General features: G+C 41.9%; 1 protein-coding gene across 1 annotated transcript; it reads right to left on the reverse strand.

Moving 5' to 3' along the window:
• Window positions 1–9,470: 9,470 nt before the first annotated feature.
• On the reverse strand, window positions 9,471–10,409 carry LOC143398914 (olfactory receptor 2L13-like). The gene has a single exon (XM_076855625.2). It carries the CDS (start codon window positions 10,407–10,409, stop codon window positions 9,471–9,473), a length of 939 nt encoding a protein of 312 aa, XP_076711740.2.
• Window positions 10,410–19,248: the final 8,839 nt, after the last annotated feature.

Consider the following 19,248-nt stretch of genomic DNA (forward strand, 5'->3'; position numbering starts at 1 on the left):
ATCTCAGGAGTGGATCAGTTATAAACATAGGAGAGCTCTTGTCGTTTCTGCTTTTCTTTTGTGGATGACTTCTGTCTCCCCCATGTGCGGGTTCCTTTGATGTAGACCTACAGAACTCCCGAGCCTGGTACCCGCACAGTCCATGGGGAACCAGGAAGCGGAGCTGGAGAAGAGTGCCATCCAGGGTGATGGATCTTGGCTCACATTTATGAACACAGGTCCCACACTGACCCCTTTGGCTTGTCACAGTATGTTCTTCCTCCCTAAAACTTAAGAGGGCATTCCCTGTCCGAATGCCAGTGTCCTTCCACATTCTTGACTCACTCCATGTGGAAAAGAATGAGTGGGTTCACAGCACCTGGTCAGCCAGCGTTGACGCCTCCTTCCACTGAACTTGGCTTTGTGCACTCTGCACCCACCTGCTGGGCCTCCTGTCCAGGACAATGCAGGAAGCAGCTATGCTTGAGCAAGTCTACCCCTCTGCCTTTGTTCTGCCCTTCATCTCCTAGTTCCAGCTTTCTCTCAGCTGCATCTTAAAAAAAATGCAACACAATGTTTTTAGCCCAATGGTGGGTTTATGGAATTCAATAATGCTCTTTAAACCTACAAAAAAAAAAAAAAAAAATTGAAGGAGCTGACCTGAAATTGAGTTTCTTTTTGTGTCTGTAGAGATGGAAGTTGCTCATTTTTAAGGTAGAGTAATTGTGGAAATGATGGAGAAGGGTTTTCAAGGATGGTGATCAAGAGTGCACCCAGGGTGAAAGAGACGGCTCCAGGGTGGTGTCTCCAGGACCAGAGGACCTTGTGTACATGAAGAGATCCATTCCACTTCATGTTCAGGGAAAGTGAAATGTCAAGGTGAAGAGGCCCCTGGAAGGACTTTGCCAGAGAAAGCTGGAGTGATGGGCACACCCCAAGAGCACGTCAGGCTGACTTTGGAAGACTAGGAGGCCAGGAGAAGGGTATACACCAGTGACCACTGTGGATAATGATAAATCGCTACTAAGGGGTTGGGGAACAACTAGGTGAAGAATAGTGACTTTAGGGAATGGGTATATATAAATAGGTCCCTTTGGAATGTTATTATGTTTTTAGCACATTAATATGCTGATTTCAGTACAAAAAAGTTTATTCTGGCCCCAAAACAGCTGCAGATATTTACACTCTCCAGGGCATTCCAGCAGTCCCTCCAGTCCCTTGCTGTTTACTCCACGGGTCCTTTAGAAGTGGCTGTGGTGGCTTAGATAGAGTCAGTGCAGGAGCTCATCAGCAAGAGGTTGGCCTCACCAGGGCTAAGTTGTTATTATTATTGAGACCTAATATTGATTCATCTTTCTGGGGTCCCGCAAAACAATTGATACATTTCATAATATGTTATAGAAAAATCAGGGCAGAAAGCATTTCCAGCTCCTCAAACATTAATCATTTCTGTGTGTTGGGAATTTTCACAGGCTTCCAGCTATTTTAGAATATATTATGGATGACAGTAGCCAGCATATGATATTTGTCTTTCTGTGACTGTCTTACATCACTTAGTAACTACGAGTGCATCTAATGTTGCTGCAAATGACAGGGTTTCACTCTTTAATATTCCGTTTTGAATCAGTACATTTCCTCACCCACGTGTCTCTTCCTGGGAACCTTGGTAGATTCCACCTCGTGGCTCCTATGCATAGTACTGCAATGTCTATGGAGTGCAGGCCTGCCTTGGACAGAATCACTTTATTTCCCCTGGACATATACCCAGTGATAGGACTGCTGGATCCTGGGAGAGTTCTATTTTTAGTTTCCTAAGAACCCACAAACTTTTTTCCATAATGGCTATGCTAATTTATATCTCCACCAACAGTGAATAAGAGATCGCCTTTTCCATAGCCTCGTGATTATTTGTATTTTTATTTATTCATATATTTTTGATTTTTTATTATAGCCTTTCTAACATGGGTGAGATGATTTTAATGATTTAAATGCAGTTTAAATTTGCATTTTCTTCATGACATTTTGACCACTTTTTACAGACTTTGCCATTCCCACGTCATTGAGAGTATCTATTCAGATCTTTACCCATTTATCAATAGTTACTTTTTCCTTCAGGACTGATTTAGTTACTATCTAATCTCCCAACAAGGTAAACCAAAGCTTAGCCTTCGACATGGCCTCCTTCAGAGAAGCTGAGCAGCCTCCTGGAGACAGGCTGATTGTCTGGAATCTTCCAAGCCTCAGAGGGTGTCAGTCGGTTCTCCAGCACATGGACACAGGTTCATCTTCTGGGTTTGGCAGCCTGTGTGATTGCTTCAGTGGGCAGAAGCCCTTCCAGGAGTCTGTACTGTCTGTCATTCCTGGATGGACAAACCTATCCATGGGATCCTCTAGTGTGTGACTCTGGCCAGCAGGCAGATCTTGTGGGAAGCAAAGTGGGCAGAGAACTCCTTCCCATTGGAATCCCATGAAAATAGAAGAGAGATCAGTGGTGTAAAGGAAGGGATTGAGGGGGAGGCAGGAGGGATGGGATAAGGGAAGAACAGTGGGATAAATCTGTGCAAATTTCCTATGTGCACACATGAATGTTCCACAGTGAACCTCACCTTCACTTATATCCATAGTATAGCACACTGCTAAAAAGTCTATAATAAATAGAAGAGAACAAGTTCAGTAGCAGAAAGAGAACAGGATTAGGGAGGAGGGGAAGAAAGAGGGAGGTACTAGACACTGACCTAGAGTGGATTATATTCATATTGTGTGTCAAAGGAGCCCCAATGCTGTGCATGATCACGATGCCCTAATACGACACTCAATAGATGATTGTGTGTACGTGGAGGGTTCGCGTCCTCCCTCTGCTCCTTCCACCATCTACTTGTCCAGTTGTATTCCACAGCCACACTGTTTTGATTCTTTAGCTGTTGAAAATTTTTAAAACAAGAAGTGTCAGTCTTAAAATTTTATTTTAAAAAAAGAAAATTAAGGGCTGAGGATGTGGCTCAAGTGGTAGCATGCTTGCCTGGCATGCATGGGGCGCTGGGTTCAATCCTCAGCACCACATTAAAAAAAATAAAATGAAGATATTGTGTCCATCGAAAACTGAAAAATAAATATTAAAAAATTCTCTCTCTCTCTCTCTCTCTCTCTCTCTCTAAAAAAAGAAAAAAGTTAATTGAGATTGTGTTTGCTGTTCAGAATCCCTGCACATTTCATATAAATTTTATGATGGGATTTCTATTTCGGTGGGGGGGGGTTAGATTTTAATTGGTATTGCCTTGTGACTTTAGGTAACTTATGTATTGTGACACGGTGTTAAGCCTTCCAGATCATGATTGCCGCTCTATTTCTATCTAGTTGTCTTCTTTAATTGGATTCATCAACTCTCGACCATCATCAATGTTTAAGCCTTTTGCCTCTGTAGTTAAGTTTACTTCTAAATGCTTTATTTCTTTTAATTGCTTTTGTGAATAGAACTATTCTAACAAAAACATTTTCAGAGTCATTTTTGGTTTACAGTAATACAACATGTCATCATTATTAATTTTGGATGCTGAGACTTTGAAATTTTCACTTTTTTCTTTTCATCTCTCTTTTTCATTGGTACTAGGGATTGAACTCAGGGACACCTGATCACTCAGACACATCCCCAGCCTTACTGTGTATTTTATTTAGAGACAGGGTCTCACTGAGCTGCTTAGCACCTCACTTTTGCTAAGGCTGGCTTTGAACTCATGATCCTCCTGTGTTAGCCTCCTGAGCTGCTAGAATTATAGGCAGGTGCCACTGCACCCAGCTTTTCTTTCTTTCTTTCTTTTTTTTTTTTTTTTGATACTGAGAATTAAACTCAGGGGTGTTTGGCCACTGAGATACAATCTAAGTTGCTTAAGGTCTCACTAATTTTCTGAGGCTGCCCTTGAACTTTCGATCCTCCTGCCTCAGCCTCCTGAGTCACTGGGATCTTTGTTGTGCACACTCTCCTGGTCATTTATTATATCTAACAGTTTTCTGAGTGTGGAATCATGAGGTTTTCCATGTATGTTATGATGTCATATAAAAATAACAATGGTGTTATTTTTTCCCAAAATAGGATAATTATATTTAATTCTTCTTGTGTGACTTCTGAGGCTCCACCTCCAATTGCACATTGAATGGAGCCCGGGAAAGTGAGTGTACTCATCCTGTTCTACATAAGGCACAAGATTTTAACCTTTCACTATGTACAAAGATGCCACTCTGAGTTAAATTCTTAACATGATTTCACATTAAGATTTAGCTCAAGTAATGCATGGACATGATCAGCAGTGCACAGGACAAAGTGTCTTCCCAACACCAGGCAATGACATCAAATAGTTCTACATTTTTCTCCATATTTGCCCACTTATTCTCAAGTCACATGCTTTTCTTCTTCGAATCCCACAGCCCACGCACCAACTCCTGGCTCAGATCTTGGCCTGGGGCTGAGAACTGGCTCTTGGCCACATCACCCTCTGCATGGTGCTCACCCTCCTCCCAGGCTCTCATGGGACTGTGTCTCTCCGGATGGCTCAGGGGAGGGTGGACTCCAGGCTTCTCATTGTCAACACTAGTGCTCTCTCCGACACTTTAGGGTCTCGTTCCCAAAGAGAGTCATGAAAATTCTTTCAATAAAACATTTCTTATTCATTGTGTGATGTTTTCATGCTGCTTTCAAACAATAACACAGATATTTGATTTCTGAGAATTTTTCTTTCACAATATGAAACTTATTATTATTTCATTATAGACATTTCTAGGAAAGCCCACAAGCATACACCAATTCTCTTTTTTTCCTCCCCTAGATTTTCTACCTTTTCTAAATGTCAGTCCTCTAGTATTATTGCTTCTGTTTTGTTTTTCTTCTGGGAGATTTTTACAAGTTTGTCTTTTAATTTTTTTCTTCTTCATTTCTCAATCAGCATAATTTGCTTTCCAACAGAATTTTATCATTCTCTTCCTCTTATAAAACTAGAGGAGCGGATAAGTGTGTCCTTTCAGTAATATCTTGAAATATCTCTGAAATTTTGAACTTTTATTTAAAATGATCATTCTCTTCACAGAAGCATAAAAATTTTAGGCTTTTGGGGAATGTTTTGAAATTTTCCAATGTTCATCTTTTATCAGGAGCAGAACTCCCTACGCATCTCTGCTGAGTTTCTCTGGATACTATCTCCTCCTTCACAGGCATCTGACCACTCCTCTACCAAGAGTCCTCCTCCATGCTCAGCATACTCCATTTATATTGCATGAGGAATGGAGTCGCCATCTATGGACTTAGACCTCTGAGAATGTGACCTCCAAATAAACTATTCCTTCTTGAAATTTTTCTTTTCAAGTCTTTTGATCATAGCAACAAAAAAGCTGACTGGTATACTATGTATTAAACATCTATTCAAGTGGATTAGAGAAAGTGAACATTTGTGGGCACTCCTAGCACCTGTTAGGTGGCAATTAGATTTAAATTGTGATTAATTTTGAGAATAATATTTTTCCTTGTTTTTCTAGTGTTTTTTATAATCTTTAAAAATTTAAAAACCATTGGGATAAATTGATGATTATTTCAATATGTCTGATTCTGATGGTTTTCATGGAGCAATTTTTTTTCTAAAAAGATGTAACTCTTTGTGGAAATGAATTTCATGTCAACCTGAGTATGTGTATGTGTAGAGAAAGAGAGTCAGAGAGAGAGAGATAGAGAGAGAGAGGGGTGGATAGGTAGATTGATTGATTGATTGAGGGTGGAGGGAGTTGCTATTGATGTTGTAATTTGTTTGGTTGATTTTGTGCAATTATAGGGATCTAATTTGGGATCTTATGTCTGTGAAGTAAGATCTCCACCAGAAAGGTATATACATCAGGCCTTAGATTTAAATTAAAAAAAAACAGTCAATAATATTTAAATGAATCTTACATTTATGGTAATTTATAGAAGTTATATTTAAAAATCTGAAACACATAGTGTGGATGTATGATTCAAAGCCTATTTATATATTTTATCACAGGTTTCTCAATTACAGGGTAAATTCAAGTAATTCTTTACTATTAATAACTGATTCATCTGGCCCTTTATAATGAAATAATGTTTTAATCTATCCAAAAACCTCTACCATTAATTACTTAAATCTTTAAATGACCTTTATTCTTACTTCTGTTTTATAACAGGTGGGTGTTTACTTTGTAGTGCAGAGTATTCAAATCCATAGATTATGAACTTGATGAATTCTTACAAGTGCCTTTTTTCTATTCTTGCAATGATCACTTATATACTCTTATTTAGTTATAATTTTCTAGTGAAATATAGTGCCCAAGAATGGGCATTTCCTGTCTTGGCAAGCAGGTTGCATGGTAAGCTTCTTGCAGACTCCACAGAGGCTCTTTGTCTCTCCCAGGCAAAAGCATTTGCTGCCCTCTGTGACATATGCTGCTGCTGCCATCACTGCCATCATGGTGCATGGAAACCATGAGCAGCTCCAAGATGTGTGTAAATACATGAGAGGCACAAGTTAATTGCTCTGTGCACATGTTGGTTGAAAGCAAAAATGTGAGCTCTGCTGCTGTGGGTAGAGATGAGAATGAACACCACGGAAAGTTTGTGTCCTCCCCAACACATATTAAATGCAACCCCACAGTGGTAGTATTGGAGGTGGGGTGTTCAGGAGGTGCTCCATCAGTCATAATGCAGGACCTCACAAATGAGTGGGAGCTCTGAAAATCACTTCTGAGGAGCTTGTTCACCCTCACCTCACATGGGGACACAGGACGGGGGCACCGTGTTTAACCTGGATGCAGCCCTCACCTTGCACGGAATCTTCAGAGATAGATTTACATTGCTCATATGCCTCTTATGTCTTGTTATCACAGCTTCAATGCACGAAGGTACAATCTTTGCTGTTCTGGTCTCTTGCTGTCCCTGGAATGAATCCAAAGGATACAGAATTCAGCAGAGGTGCTGAGTGCAGGCCCTGTGTTCATACTAGATGTGAATGGTGGAGGCCACCAGGAGCCTGGTCCACTCTCCTCTGAGACACCATGGTCTTGGGGAACTCATGTCAGCACTGTGCCCTGTAATATCAGCACTGGAATCTCTCAATCCCCTCTTGCTGATGTGGAAGCTAAGCACACAAACAAAACTACCCTTGTAACACCCCTCTAAGGCAGAGCTGAGGTGCCAGAAGGAGGAAGCACCAAGGTGACACACAACTCCTGCAGAACAGCCCCAGCAGGACAATCCAGGGAAACTGTTACCTTCAAGACTGCCACTACCACTGTTGATGGAGCTGTCCACCATGACCTTGAGACTAGGTTTACCAAGTAGCTTCTGGACTCCCTTCAGAGCTTGCCTGCTCACTGAACAACTCCTGCAGGTTCCTCCTAATAAGCCCTCAACCTCCCTGTGTTCTCCAGACACACTGCAGTCCACCCAGCCTGTTCACTGGTGTCCTGCATGATTTATTCTCAGAGAAAAATATATTTCTGAAGATTCATCTATGTTTGCATGTTTAATTGACTTGTCACACTGATGTTGCTGCAGAAGTCACAGTTAATCTAATATGTCATGCCTGTAACTCTGGACTACCAGCAAATATGGAGAACCACAGGATCTTAGAAATGACTTTGTGAAATCCTTTGCCCTAGCAAGTCCTCTGGCTCAGGTGTACAATAAAGCAACACCCACTGGCATGGGACTGCACCCACTGGCATGGGACTGCACCAAGAGCACTTCTTTCCTCTTAGCCCATGACATTAGGAAGCTGAATGTAGAAAACACAGAGAGAAGTTCAAATTTCTGCCATCCAATACCTTCTCTAGAAGCTTCTACTGTAGATAATCTTGAGTGTTGGGCAATGTTACCTCTTGGGGAGACTCACCTACATCATCTCCATCTCACAGTGTCCCTAGAGCCCTCTTCACTATGCATCATTTTAGCCATTTCAGACAACTATGAATCTCCAGTCATTATATCGCCCTTCCTCTCATTAATTAAATTTTAATCCTACAACTATGAGATGCAAATTTTAGAGCACATGTTATCTGTTTTAAAGTGGACAGTGTGTGCATTCACAATTTTATTATAAATTGATTTAATACGGTTTAATTTATGGAAAGAAAAAGGTACTGCTTTCTTTCTATATTGACAGATGAATATCTTTTTTTTCACAAATATCTTTCAGCAGTGTGATATTGTGGAATGTAGTAATGATTAACTTCATGATTTAAGAAAAAATTCAACCAAGATACTCAATTTTTATCTTTGACTTTAAAATGTGTGTGTGGGAAAAAAAATTATATCCAAGAGTAGGTGTTTAATCAAAAGTCTCTGAGTAGTGAGTACATACAACATTGCCTGTCACCCAAAGGTGGGTATGTAATGTTCCATAAAATGGAAGTCAGATTAACATTTTGGCCTTAAATGAGTCCTTTTATTCCAATTCCACAAGTACAAAATATAAAAAAAAAAACTTCATACTTCCGTCTCCTAATCATTCAAAAATATTTTTATCCACCTCCATCATTATAACCATGGCCCTTAATGTCCATAGAATTTTCTAGTTGCATTCAAATTGGCATTGAAATCAGATTGTATCACACAAGATTTTAAATTGAAGGGGAATGAAAGAAATTAGCACCCACTAAAAGAAAAAGGAAGGAACATTTGAAAGCCAAATAGTGGCTCAGAGCAATCAGGCTGCAGGTGCACACCAAGGACAGTTCCCAGCACACACATAAGAAGAGCAATCAGGCTGCATGTCCAGGACCATCCAGAGTGTTGAATAAAGAAGGTGAACAGGGCAATAAACACACACACACACACATACACATAAAAAGTGTAGCATTTGTCCGCAAGGCAAAATTACACACAACATGGCCAGAGAATAATTAGAGATGTGAAAAACTGGTTTCTAGGAGCCACATGGAGTTCCACATCACTATAAGACTAACATTAAAAATAAAAAAAAAATGAATGCTTGATTTTAAGAGTACATAGGACAATGCTTTATCCCAAGAACAGAAATCATGGAACAACTCTCCCAGAGGTAGAGGATTACAAATCAACCAGCTCTTGCATTTTTGTAGACACTGACCATATGTGGTGTGCACACTTGAAATGTGGAGAATAATATGAAGCCATGGTAAATATCAACCTCATAAGAATTTTATTACACTAATATTAATATGTATACAATCAAATGGTATAAGAGTGTGATATAAAATAATTAATATTATTAATAATTTTTAAAAATTAAAAATATCAGTTTGATTAATATTAACATGGATTGCAATGTTTTCAATTAAATAAAAATATTAATAATAAATATAGAAGCTTATAAACATCAAAATATCATTTAAATTTATTTTACAGTTAAACGTGTAACTGGAAAACTTTAATTGCATATGAGTCTTATACTTTCTATTGGACACCACAGCTCTTGAGTCTGCCTGGGAGAAGCAATAGCAAGGAGCAGGGATAGCCACGGTCACTTCTTCCTGGAGGAGAACATCCCCCACACTCTCCTCATGGCCCCCAGCACCTCCTTGTTCCTCAGGCTGTAGACAATTGGGTTGAGCATGGGGGTGAGGACGCTGTAGAAAACTGCAAGGATCTTGTCCTCTTCTGGTGAGCGGAGACTCTTGGGCCGGAGATAAGTGTAGACAAAAGGTGTGTAGTAAAATATCACCACAGTTAAATGTGTGGCACACGTGGTGAAAGCCTTTTTTCTCCCCTCTTTTGAGCGCATGTGGAAGACAGCAAAAAGAACCCGTCCATAGGAGGCCGTGATGCCAAGGAAAGGAAGGAGGAGAAACAGGACTGCACTCACAAACACCATGTACTCATAGTCCCAGGTGTCCACACAGGCCAGAGGCATCATGGCTGGGATGTCACAGTAGAAATGATTGATGGCTCTAGATCTGCAGTAAGGAATCTGAAAAGTATAGATGGTGTGTGCCAGGGAGTTGATGGAGCTCAGCGTCCAGGACCCCAGGATCATCTTCACATATACCATTTTACTCATGCGGATGGGATAGTGGAGGGGGTGGCAGATGGCCACAAAGCGGTCATAGGCCATGGAGGCTAGAAGTAAGCCTTCAGAACATGCCAATGTCACAAAGAAGAAGATTTGCACACCACATCCCAGGAAGGAGATGCTTTTCTGCCCAGAGAGGAAGTTGTATACCATCTTGGGGACAGTGGAGGAGATGTACATCAGGTCCATGAGGGAGAGCTGGCTGAGGAGAAAGTACATGGGGGTGTGGAGCCGCAGATCCAAGAAGATGAGGGCAGTCATCCCTGAGTTCCCCAAACAGGCGAGAACAAACACAGAGATGATCAGGAGCAAGAGAAGTAGGCCAGTCTGGTTTTGCGGTAACAGCCCCAATAAAATGAAATCACTTGAAGTTTGGTTCCATTTCTCCATGGAAATGCACTGCTTTGATATGCTTGAAAGAAAAATAAATAGAAAAGCTAAGAACGAAACATCAAATGAATCAGCACAGGAGAATAACAAGGAATTGACTTTATGAGACCTTGTTTAGATTGAAATCTTTTTCATTCAACATCACAGCTCTTGTTGACTTGATTTTAACCTGAATTAAACATTCCTTTCCCAGTCCTCACTGGTAAGCATCTTAGCAAGTCATAGACACAAACATGGTCCTGAAAAACAGGCACAGCAAACTCAGTGAAGCAGCTGGAGGCTCCTTCCTGGTGACTCCTGCCAGGGACCTTCCTCAAGGCTGTATGAACGGCCTCAGCACTGAGGAAGCCGGGATCCCTTCTTTCCAGCCTCCTTAATTCAACACTCACTTTTACCATACACATGACCCGTGTGATCAGAAGACCCCTGTGGGCTCACGTGACGCTAGGTGCTCATGACTTTGCTTCTTCCACATCCCTCATTTCTCACCTTTCCTCCCCAGATGTCACTCTTGATACTCAATAAATTGAGATCTTCTCCCCAGGACTGTACCGCTTACCTTCTAAAAAACAGTCCTCTCCTGGTCCCTCAGTGTGTCACCAAACACAATCAAACTGTAAAAGTCTTCTATGTCCTGTGAGATCCACCTGGTCATAATGTGTTCTTTAGTTTTTTGTTTTGTTTTTTCCTAACAAGGCTTCCATTATCTGAGGCCCTACAAACCCAAATATCCAACATCTAGATTTTTATGCACATTTTTCTTTTCTTTGTGTAAACCAATGACACATGATTAAGGTGACAGAGTAAATAATGCATGTAGATTTCGTGCTCTTTGTTTGAATCACCTAGAACCAGTGTGGTAACAGAAATACAACATGGACGTGGACAACAGAACCACAAACTCACATATTCTTTCTATTTATGAAACATTGACATTCCCTAAATTCTCTGAACTATTTTTCACATAATTACACTTATTATTGCCCATCCCTAACACAAATCTGTGTATTTATGTGTTAACACCCTCATTTTCCAAATGCAACTGGTAGCACTCATTGATGTGAAGAATAGTATTATTAAATACAGCTATGCCTGGGATCGGACCCTGAATTTGTGTGCATACTTCATATTTCTAATCTTCTAAAATGCCAAATTTATCAATTGATGAATGATTTACTGTGTGTAAATTTATTCATTCAATTCAATGTGTGTAATTACAATTCTCCTGCAAAAATAAATCATATTGCATTCCACATTTCCACCTAGGTTAATTAAGGAGCACAGAGCTAAGGGGGACTGATCACCTGCAGTTCCTGTCCTGTGGGTGGTTATCAGATGAGCAGGTAGGAGGGCGACTGTGCAGCTAAGCTCTTCAAGGAGGAAGGATGTGAGCTGTATGCAGTTTTGTGTCCTCCTCAGAGTTAATTATACAAGAGAGTAACAAAAACTAGATGTTCAGCATGGACAGTAAAAAAATGAAAAAGAGGAAAAAATGAGAGACTTTACCTTTCTTGATATTTTTTTCCTTACTTTTTATGTCCAGATCTTTACTTGGCAACTTTTATCTCAACTCATTACACCCTTTCTTTTTCACTTTCTGCCATCCATGTCTGGCAATTTCTTTTTGTTTTTCTTTCATTTTTCCAAATATGCATACAATGTATCATAGCATTTCTTTCAATTGCAGTATGTGAGTCTGACTTCTTCCCTGGGCTTGGTTTTGGCTTTTGCACTTAATATGTTGGCGCTCTTCCATCTGAAAGCCACAGTGGTGCCAGATCCTGTCTTAGATATTAATTTTGATAGTCATCTTGGATCATTGCTATTTTCTCAGGAAAAAAACAGTAATTGATAGTTTGATACTATTATTCACCTTAGGTAACTTAAACAAAATCGTTGCTTTTTGTAACTGGGTAAACAGGAATAAAATTTTGAAAGAGAGCTTATCATAAAAGTGAAAATGCATTATTAGATCTTGCAGTTGTCAGATGCTGAGAGGGAGAATACCTGCTCATGTCCCCAGCACGAGCACCGAGCCCTGGGCAGCAGGAGGGGTAGGATCCCAGGCTCCTCTGCTTCTAACAACTATGAGAAGCAAAGACTCATGACCTCATAGAAAAATAAAAAGTATAGATCTCACCATCATGACACAATCAGCCTTAATGTGCTCACTGCTTCTGTTTTGTGACCGTGCTTCAGGTATCTACTTGCTTTAGTGGTTAAAATAGACAACATTCCACATTCTGGAGCTCATATTTAGTGGGTGACAGAGAACAGAGCAGCAGCTCAGACACATGCTGTGAGTTGTGTGGACATTAGTGACACCAAGAACCAAAGTGCAAGGAGGAAGGACAGAGGGAAAGCTGGGGAGCAGCACTGAGCACCACTCCAAGGAGGTGCTATTAGGGCCCTCAGGCTCTGGACCACTCTGTACAGACTGAGGAGCAGGACCAGCCCTGGAGGGAGCCTGCCTGGGTCATCAGGGCAGTAGCAGGAACAAGAGGGCTCTGGAAGCTCAGGCCCCAGGGCAAATGTGTAGGGAGGGGAGGACTCAGACTCTGCTCTGGACCAGGTGAGAGGCCAGTGGGTGTGGCATGGGGTCAGGTCCCCTTCTGGAGCTCACACAGGAGGATATGGTTGAGGAGATAGCTGAGGAGGAGCCCAGGGCAGAGACTGGGCAGTGAGCAATGAAGACAGCTGGGGCTACCCTGGGTTTAGCAAAGGAAGCCAAGCATGTCAGGGACCCCTGAGATGCCTGGGCACATCAGCTCAGCTGGGTGCTGATTAGGGACAGGGACCCATTGAACCATCTCTCTCTGCTCCTTGGCTCAGGGGTTAGTGTACAGTGGGCTTTCAGAAGTTCTGCTGATTAACAGAACCAAATATGAACCTCAGAGGTAAATTAGCAATATAGACCAAACTAAGAAAAAGTGACTAGGTCATTTTATATATCAACATTTAACATATAGATCTTTTCATGTAGGGCATGAGAGCCTTTGTGTTGCCTTCCTCCTTTCCAGGTTTAGTCATTGCTTAATTTCAGAGGAGGAAAGATACCAATAGTCCTGGTAGTGCCAAGCCCTGAGCACACAGTCTACTGTAAATTTACATTTTCTCTGAACCAGTCATTTTGAAGGAAGGCTTTTGCTTATATTTAGATTATCTGCTGCCTAAATCGGAGTTCAGAGTACTATATAAATGGTTCGATGATAGTTACTACAGCTGTACATTTTTTATCTACACTGACAAGTTTCACATTGTCAGGCAATCATTGCAGACAGTGATTTTCAGAATCCTGAACATCTGGTATTTGAAGCTTTTAGGATCTGATACATTGGAGCTAGCCAGAGGGTCTATTTCCATCCATGAATAGTGATTTTTTTTCTTGGGGGAGACTTCCTTATTTCATGCATCACAATTACATGAAACACCAACTTCCGGGTAACAATATAACTTGGACAGTGTTGTTCTTGTGACTTCAGTTGGGTGCAAGATCTGTGTCCCTCTTGACCATGCTATAAGTCATACTGCTTAAATATATAGAATTAAAAAAAAACTAACCTCATGTGACAGGGCAAAGTACATGTATGATTACCAAGTGTGGCACTCTGAGTTTATCTCTGGAAGTCGTAAGAAAAGAACTTTAAAAGTCTTGTAGACAATCAGTCCAAGACTAATCAGGAAATTATTGACCTGCAGCTCACTCAGTCTCAACATCCTCAGGTAAGAGTTGTGGAGATAGAGTAAGTAACTTGTGTGTATCCAGCTCATAGAGGGGCCTGAAGGTATGTCCCTCTCCCCTCTTTCTTCCCTGCATTAATCCCTGAGGACACTCAGACACAGAAAAATCCATATATCAATTAAATTCACACCACTGGTGGTACCCCACGGTAGAATTTTAACAGTTCACATCAATACAGTCACTTAAGATTGTTCTTGCTTTTTCCAATGTGTTATGGAACAAACCAATCTCTGTTCAACAGAAAGTGTGTCCTTATGTTAGGAAAGTCACACTTCAAAAATATCTCTCTTGTTTACATGTAGCCCAAATCGACTCGGTTTAATAGTATCAGTTTGACTCACCTTGTCTGAAGTTCTTGAGTTTGGACTATTAAAGTCGTAGGTTTATAATTAAAAGTTTGCCTGCTGAGAGTTTAATGAATTCTTCAATATGTTTAAATCCAAAGCAGTGCTCAAATAGTCTGCAGCGTTCATCAGCTAGCTCCTGCCACTGAGCAGCAGGCCGGGATCTTACCAAGCTCTCCTGACAGGAGAAGCCAAAGGCATCAGGAGGGAATCCTCAGAACACATGCAGTGCCCACTACTCCCACCTCTACCAAGTCTTGATGCTGAAATCTCAAAGCTCTTCACCTTGTGCAGTGTTCCCTGTGTTATTGTTTTGCTCACATAGTAAGACATGTCACACTTGCTTCCTCAAGGTCTACAGGAGGACAGAAGGATGAGCTGCTGCACCTGATATGCAGAACCTTCCTCTACCAAGCCTCACATGTCCTCCCTTTGCCTCTAATGGACCCCCAATGTCCAAGCCCACAGGGGCGGGAGTCTTAGCCATTTCACCTGACTCTGCTGACTTGGAGATTAACTCAGCTCAAACTTAAGAGCAACTCCACCCACCTGCTCAGCTCTGCAGCTCTGGCCTGCTGCCCAGAATTAGTCTCGGGAGGATGGACCCAGCTATTCTAGAACAGGATGGAGAGCTGTATGAGATATTTGGTAATGTTCATCAAAATCCTCTCATTTGTAAGTGATAGAACTCAGGATCAACATGAAGCAGGCAGCTCTTACTAGTACTTTGCTGAGTTATAGTAGCAGGAGCAATGACCTTGTCCAACATAGTTTCCAGAGGCATTTATTGGTGATTGTGACTAAATTAAATTATGCTATGACAATATCCTTCCTTCTCTTTGAGAAGCAGACAGATGATTACTAAAAACCCTAATGCACTCAGCAGTTATACTAAAGTAGAAAGTAATCTCAGAGGCCTTGTGATGAAATGAGGCCTTAGGTCTACCCCTTATTAGGACACTATATTGGAAAATATACAGAAGACATTAGTTTGTTGCCAAGTCCTTAAAACAAGACTAATGGAGGGGTAGTCTAGACGTGCCTGGATGTACGGCTGCCAAGTGTTTGCAAAGTGTCTGTTGCAGGGTCAGAATGGGCAGACATAGGATCCCTCAGTCTCCCATCCAGTCCACAGATTGTAAACCAGAGAGGTGAGCATTTGAAGTTTTGGGGTACTTGTCTGTGTCCTGTGGCCTTTGATCAGGAAAAGAGACAGCAATATCATTCCATGAGATTGTATTCAATAAATATTTGTGGCCAGTATCATGGAACTAGGATGAAGTGCAAAACTCAACAAGTTTTGGATAAGGCGAGTGGATAAGGTACAGAAACGTAGAGGTTTCTATTGTCACTATCACTGCTGACTTCTGTGTGCAGCTTCTGTCTGCCCCTGGGCAGCGTCACCCACTGCCTTTACCTGCTCGATGCTAATCCCACCTCCAGCCTGTCAGCAGGCTGTGAGAATCCATGAGGGTCACTGACACATGGCTGGAGAGACAGCAGGCCATGATGACTGAACTCTTGTAATTCAGGAGCACAAACCTCATCTTGGCTCCTGTAGTGTTTCACAATAAGGCTTTTGTTTTGTTTTGTGTTTTGTTTCTTTTTGTCACAAGAATTGTGCCAAGGGGTGCTTCACCACTGCACCTGTCCCCAGCCCTGTAGTGTTTTCGAAGTTTTCACTTTCGATGACACGATTGTGTAATGTTTCTTATAGGGGATGAAGTCTAAGGCAATGTCCAACAATAAAACATGGGAGGGACCAGCATAGGAAAGGGTGAGGGGTGGTGGACTCTAAGATGGATGGGTCGAGGGTTTAGTGTGGCGAGTGGAGTTAGGAATATGGAGGCCATTCCTGACATCCTCCCCGTGTTCAGCACACAACCCACTTACACCCCACGGGGCACTGCTACTCGTGGACCAAATCATGTCTGCAGAAGAGGCTTTGCTTCCCAGGTGCTGTGCTTCATGTGTCTATTGAAGATGGTCAGGGACAGTGAACAGGTGTGGACCAAGTGGTGTCACTCATTCTTACCATGTTATATGACAATCCATTTTAATAGTTTAATTCTGAGAAAAATATTTCTTATCTTTTTATAGTTGTCCAGAAGGGTTACAGGTAAAAAAGTATTGTGATGAATTTCTGATAAATGTTTTTCTAAATAAAGTGTTCATGGTGGCTGAAGTGTGTAATCCTCCGGGAGGCATTTGTTGCTGTCCATTGGTTATTTGGATTTTGGCAATGATGACTGACCAACCCACTGTCTCTTGCCTAGGAGGCAAGGGCTTCTCCACTGAGCTGTACCTGAGGCTTTGGTTTAAATACAAACTTACCAGTAGCATGATTCTCACCTTCTGGTTATGCATACAACTTGTTTTGTTGTTTTTTGTGTTTTGTTTCTGTTTAAGAAAATCCCAGAGGGAATGCATACTTCAATGCTTATTTATGCATTTTTATCACCTGATCTATCTTCAACTACAAGGTAAACTACAGATTTACTTTACTGTTAATACTTGGTTCATTCTGTTTTTTGTAATTAAAGAGCATTTTAACTCTCAAAAATCTTTACTTTTAATTTCTTAAATCTCCAGGTGATCCATCATTTTGTTTCAATATTTCAAGTGTAAGAGTTCCCTTTGTAATTTCCATGTCCAAATTCATAGAATCATTATGTGCTTATATGTACACTTTAATTTTGTAATAATTTCATGGTGATGTTTGATCCTTAGCCTGTCAGGTATTTCCTTTCCTAGAATGTAGATGAGATGGAAAGGGTTTTACAGAACCCACAGGAAAGGGCTATGAACAGAAGAGGAAACCAGCCTCCTCCATGGGTAGAACCTCTGCCAGCTGAGGCTCCTGCTCTTTCTGGGGACTGTCCACTAGGCCCATCTCTTACATCTACTGCTGCTGCTGCTATCACTAGCATCATCTCACCCCCTCATCTCATCTGCAGCTCCCTGAATTCCATGGAACCATGAGCTGCTCCAAGGAGTCTGTGTGCCCATGAGAAGCACAGCTGATTTCTTCGTGTACATGTTGCTTGAGAGCAAACGTGCAAGCCCTGCTGCTGGACTAAACCCTGCTGATGCTGCCACTTGCGTAGCGACTCAGATTTTATGCATGACCAGAGATGAAATAATTAGGAACTCCAATGTGGCAGCAGCACAGCCATAAATCAATGTGGGGGCTTCAAAGCGTAAGACACCAGGCTGGTGCCCAGGTCATATGTCCCAAAGCAACCTGGGGAAGGAAAGAACAAAGGGGTAGGATAATAAGGACATCATGGAAATGTAGGTATAGATGAGAATGCTAAAGGGGGAAAGTTTGTGTCCTCCCCAATGCATGTTAAAATTCTAAACCCACAGGGATGGCATTGGAGGGAGGGTCTTTGGGAAGTAATCAATCAGTTATGAATGTCAGATCTGACAAATGGATCAGCTCCTAGAGTTTGTTCCCGTTCCACCATGTGGGGACACAGCAAGAGGGCCCCGTGTTTCACCAGGATGCAGCCCCCTCCACACACTGAATCAGCAGGAATAGATGTGCATTGCTGATAGGCTTCCTACATGAAGGTGTCTTGTCACCACAGCTTGATTGCTCTAAGGTGCAGTCACTGCTGTTCTGGTCACTTGCTGTTCCTGGAACGAACTGGAAGGACATTGAATTCAGCAGAGGTGCTGAGTGCAGGCCCCGGGCTCCTTCTGGGCAGTGAATGACGGGGGAATGGAAAGCCTGGTCCACTCTTCTCTCAAAGACCATGGCCTTGTGGAACCCGTGCATGTCTTGGAACGAATGGGAGCACTGTGCCCCACCACGTCTGCACTGGAGTCTCTCAAGCCCCTCTTGCTGACGTGGAAGTTCAGCACACGGTACAAGAAACACTCTTGCAACACCCTCTAAGGCAGAGCTGAGGTGCCAGAAGGAGGAGGCACCAAGGTGACACACAAGCACAGCACAATAGCCCCAGCAGGACAATCCAGGGGAGCAGTCTCTGATCTTCAAGACTACATTTTCTTCCTTAACAACTGTTGATGGAACTTTCCACCATGACCTTGAGACTAGCTTCTCCATGTAGTTGCTGGACCTCCTTTCACAGCTTGCTGAACAATCCTGAAGATTCCTCCTCCTAATAAACCCGCAGCCTGTCCTGTGTTCTCCAGACACACTGCAGTCCGCCCAGCCTGTGCACTGGTGTTCTACATGCTCCATTCCCAGAGGAAATTCCTTTTTTGAAGACTTATCTTCTTATTTTTGCCTGTTTGGTTAACTTTCACATTGACATTGCTGCAAATGTCACATTTAATCCAATTTTCATGCTTGTAAATCTTAACTACCGGAAAGTTTCTGAAATCCCTTACCCTATCAAGTCCTCTGGCTAGGAACAAAATAAAGCAACACCCACTGGCATGGGACTGCACCAGGGGCACTCCTTTCCTCTTAGCCCATGACAGTAGAATGTAGATAACATGGAGAATTCAGATTTCCTATACCTTCTTTAGTAGCTTCTAGTGTAGTTGAACTCGAGTGGTGAGCAAGGATGCCTCTTGGGGAGACTTACCCACATCATCTGCACCTCACAGTGTCCCTAGAGCCCTCTTCACTGTGCACAATTTTGGCCATTTTCAGACAACTATCAATCTGTAGTCGTTATATTGCCCTTCCTCTCATGCATTATATTTTCTTCTTCAACTGTGAGAGGCAAATTTTATAGCATGTTGTATCTGATTTTATGGTTTTATAATGGGCAGT

The sequence above is a fragment of the Callospermophilus lateralis genome, chromosome 5 (genome assembly GCF_048772815.1).
Source record: "Callospermophilus lateralis isolate mCalLat2 chromosome 5, mCalLat2.hap1, whole genome shotgun sequence".
NCBI classification, from domain to species: domain Eukaryota; kingdom Metazoa; phylum Chordata; class Mammalia; order Rodentia; family Sciuridae; genus Callospermophilus; species Callospermophilus lateralis.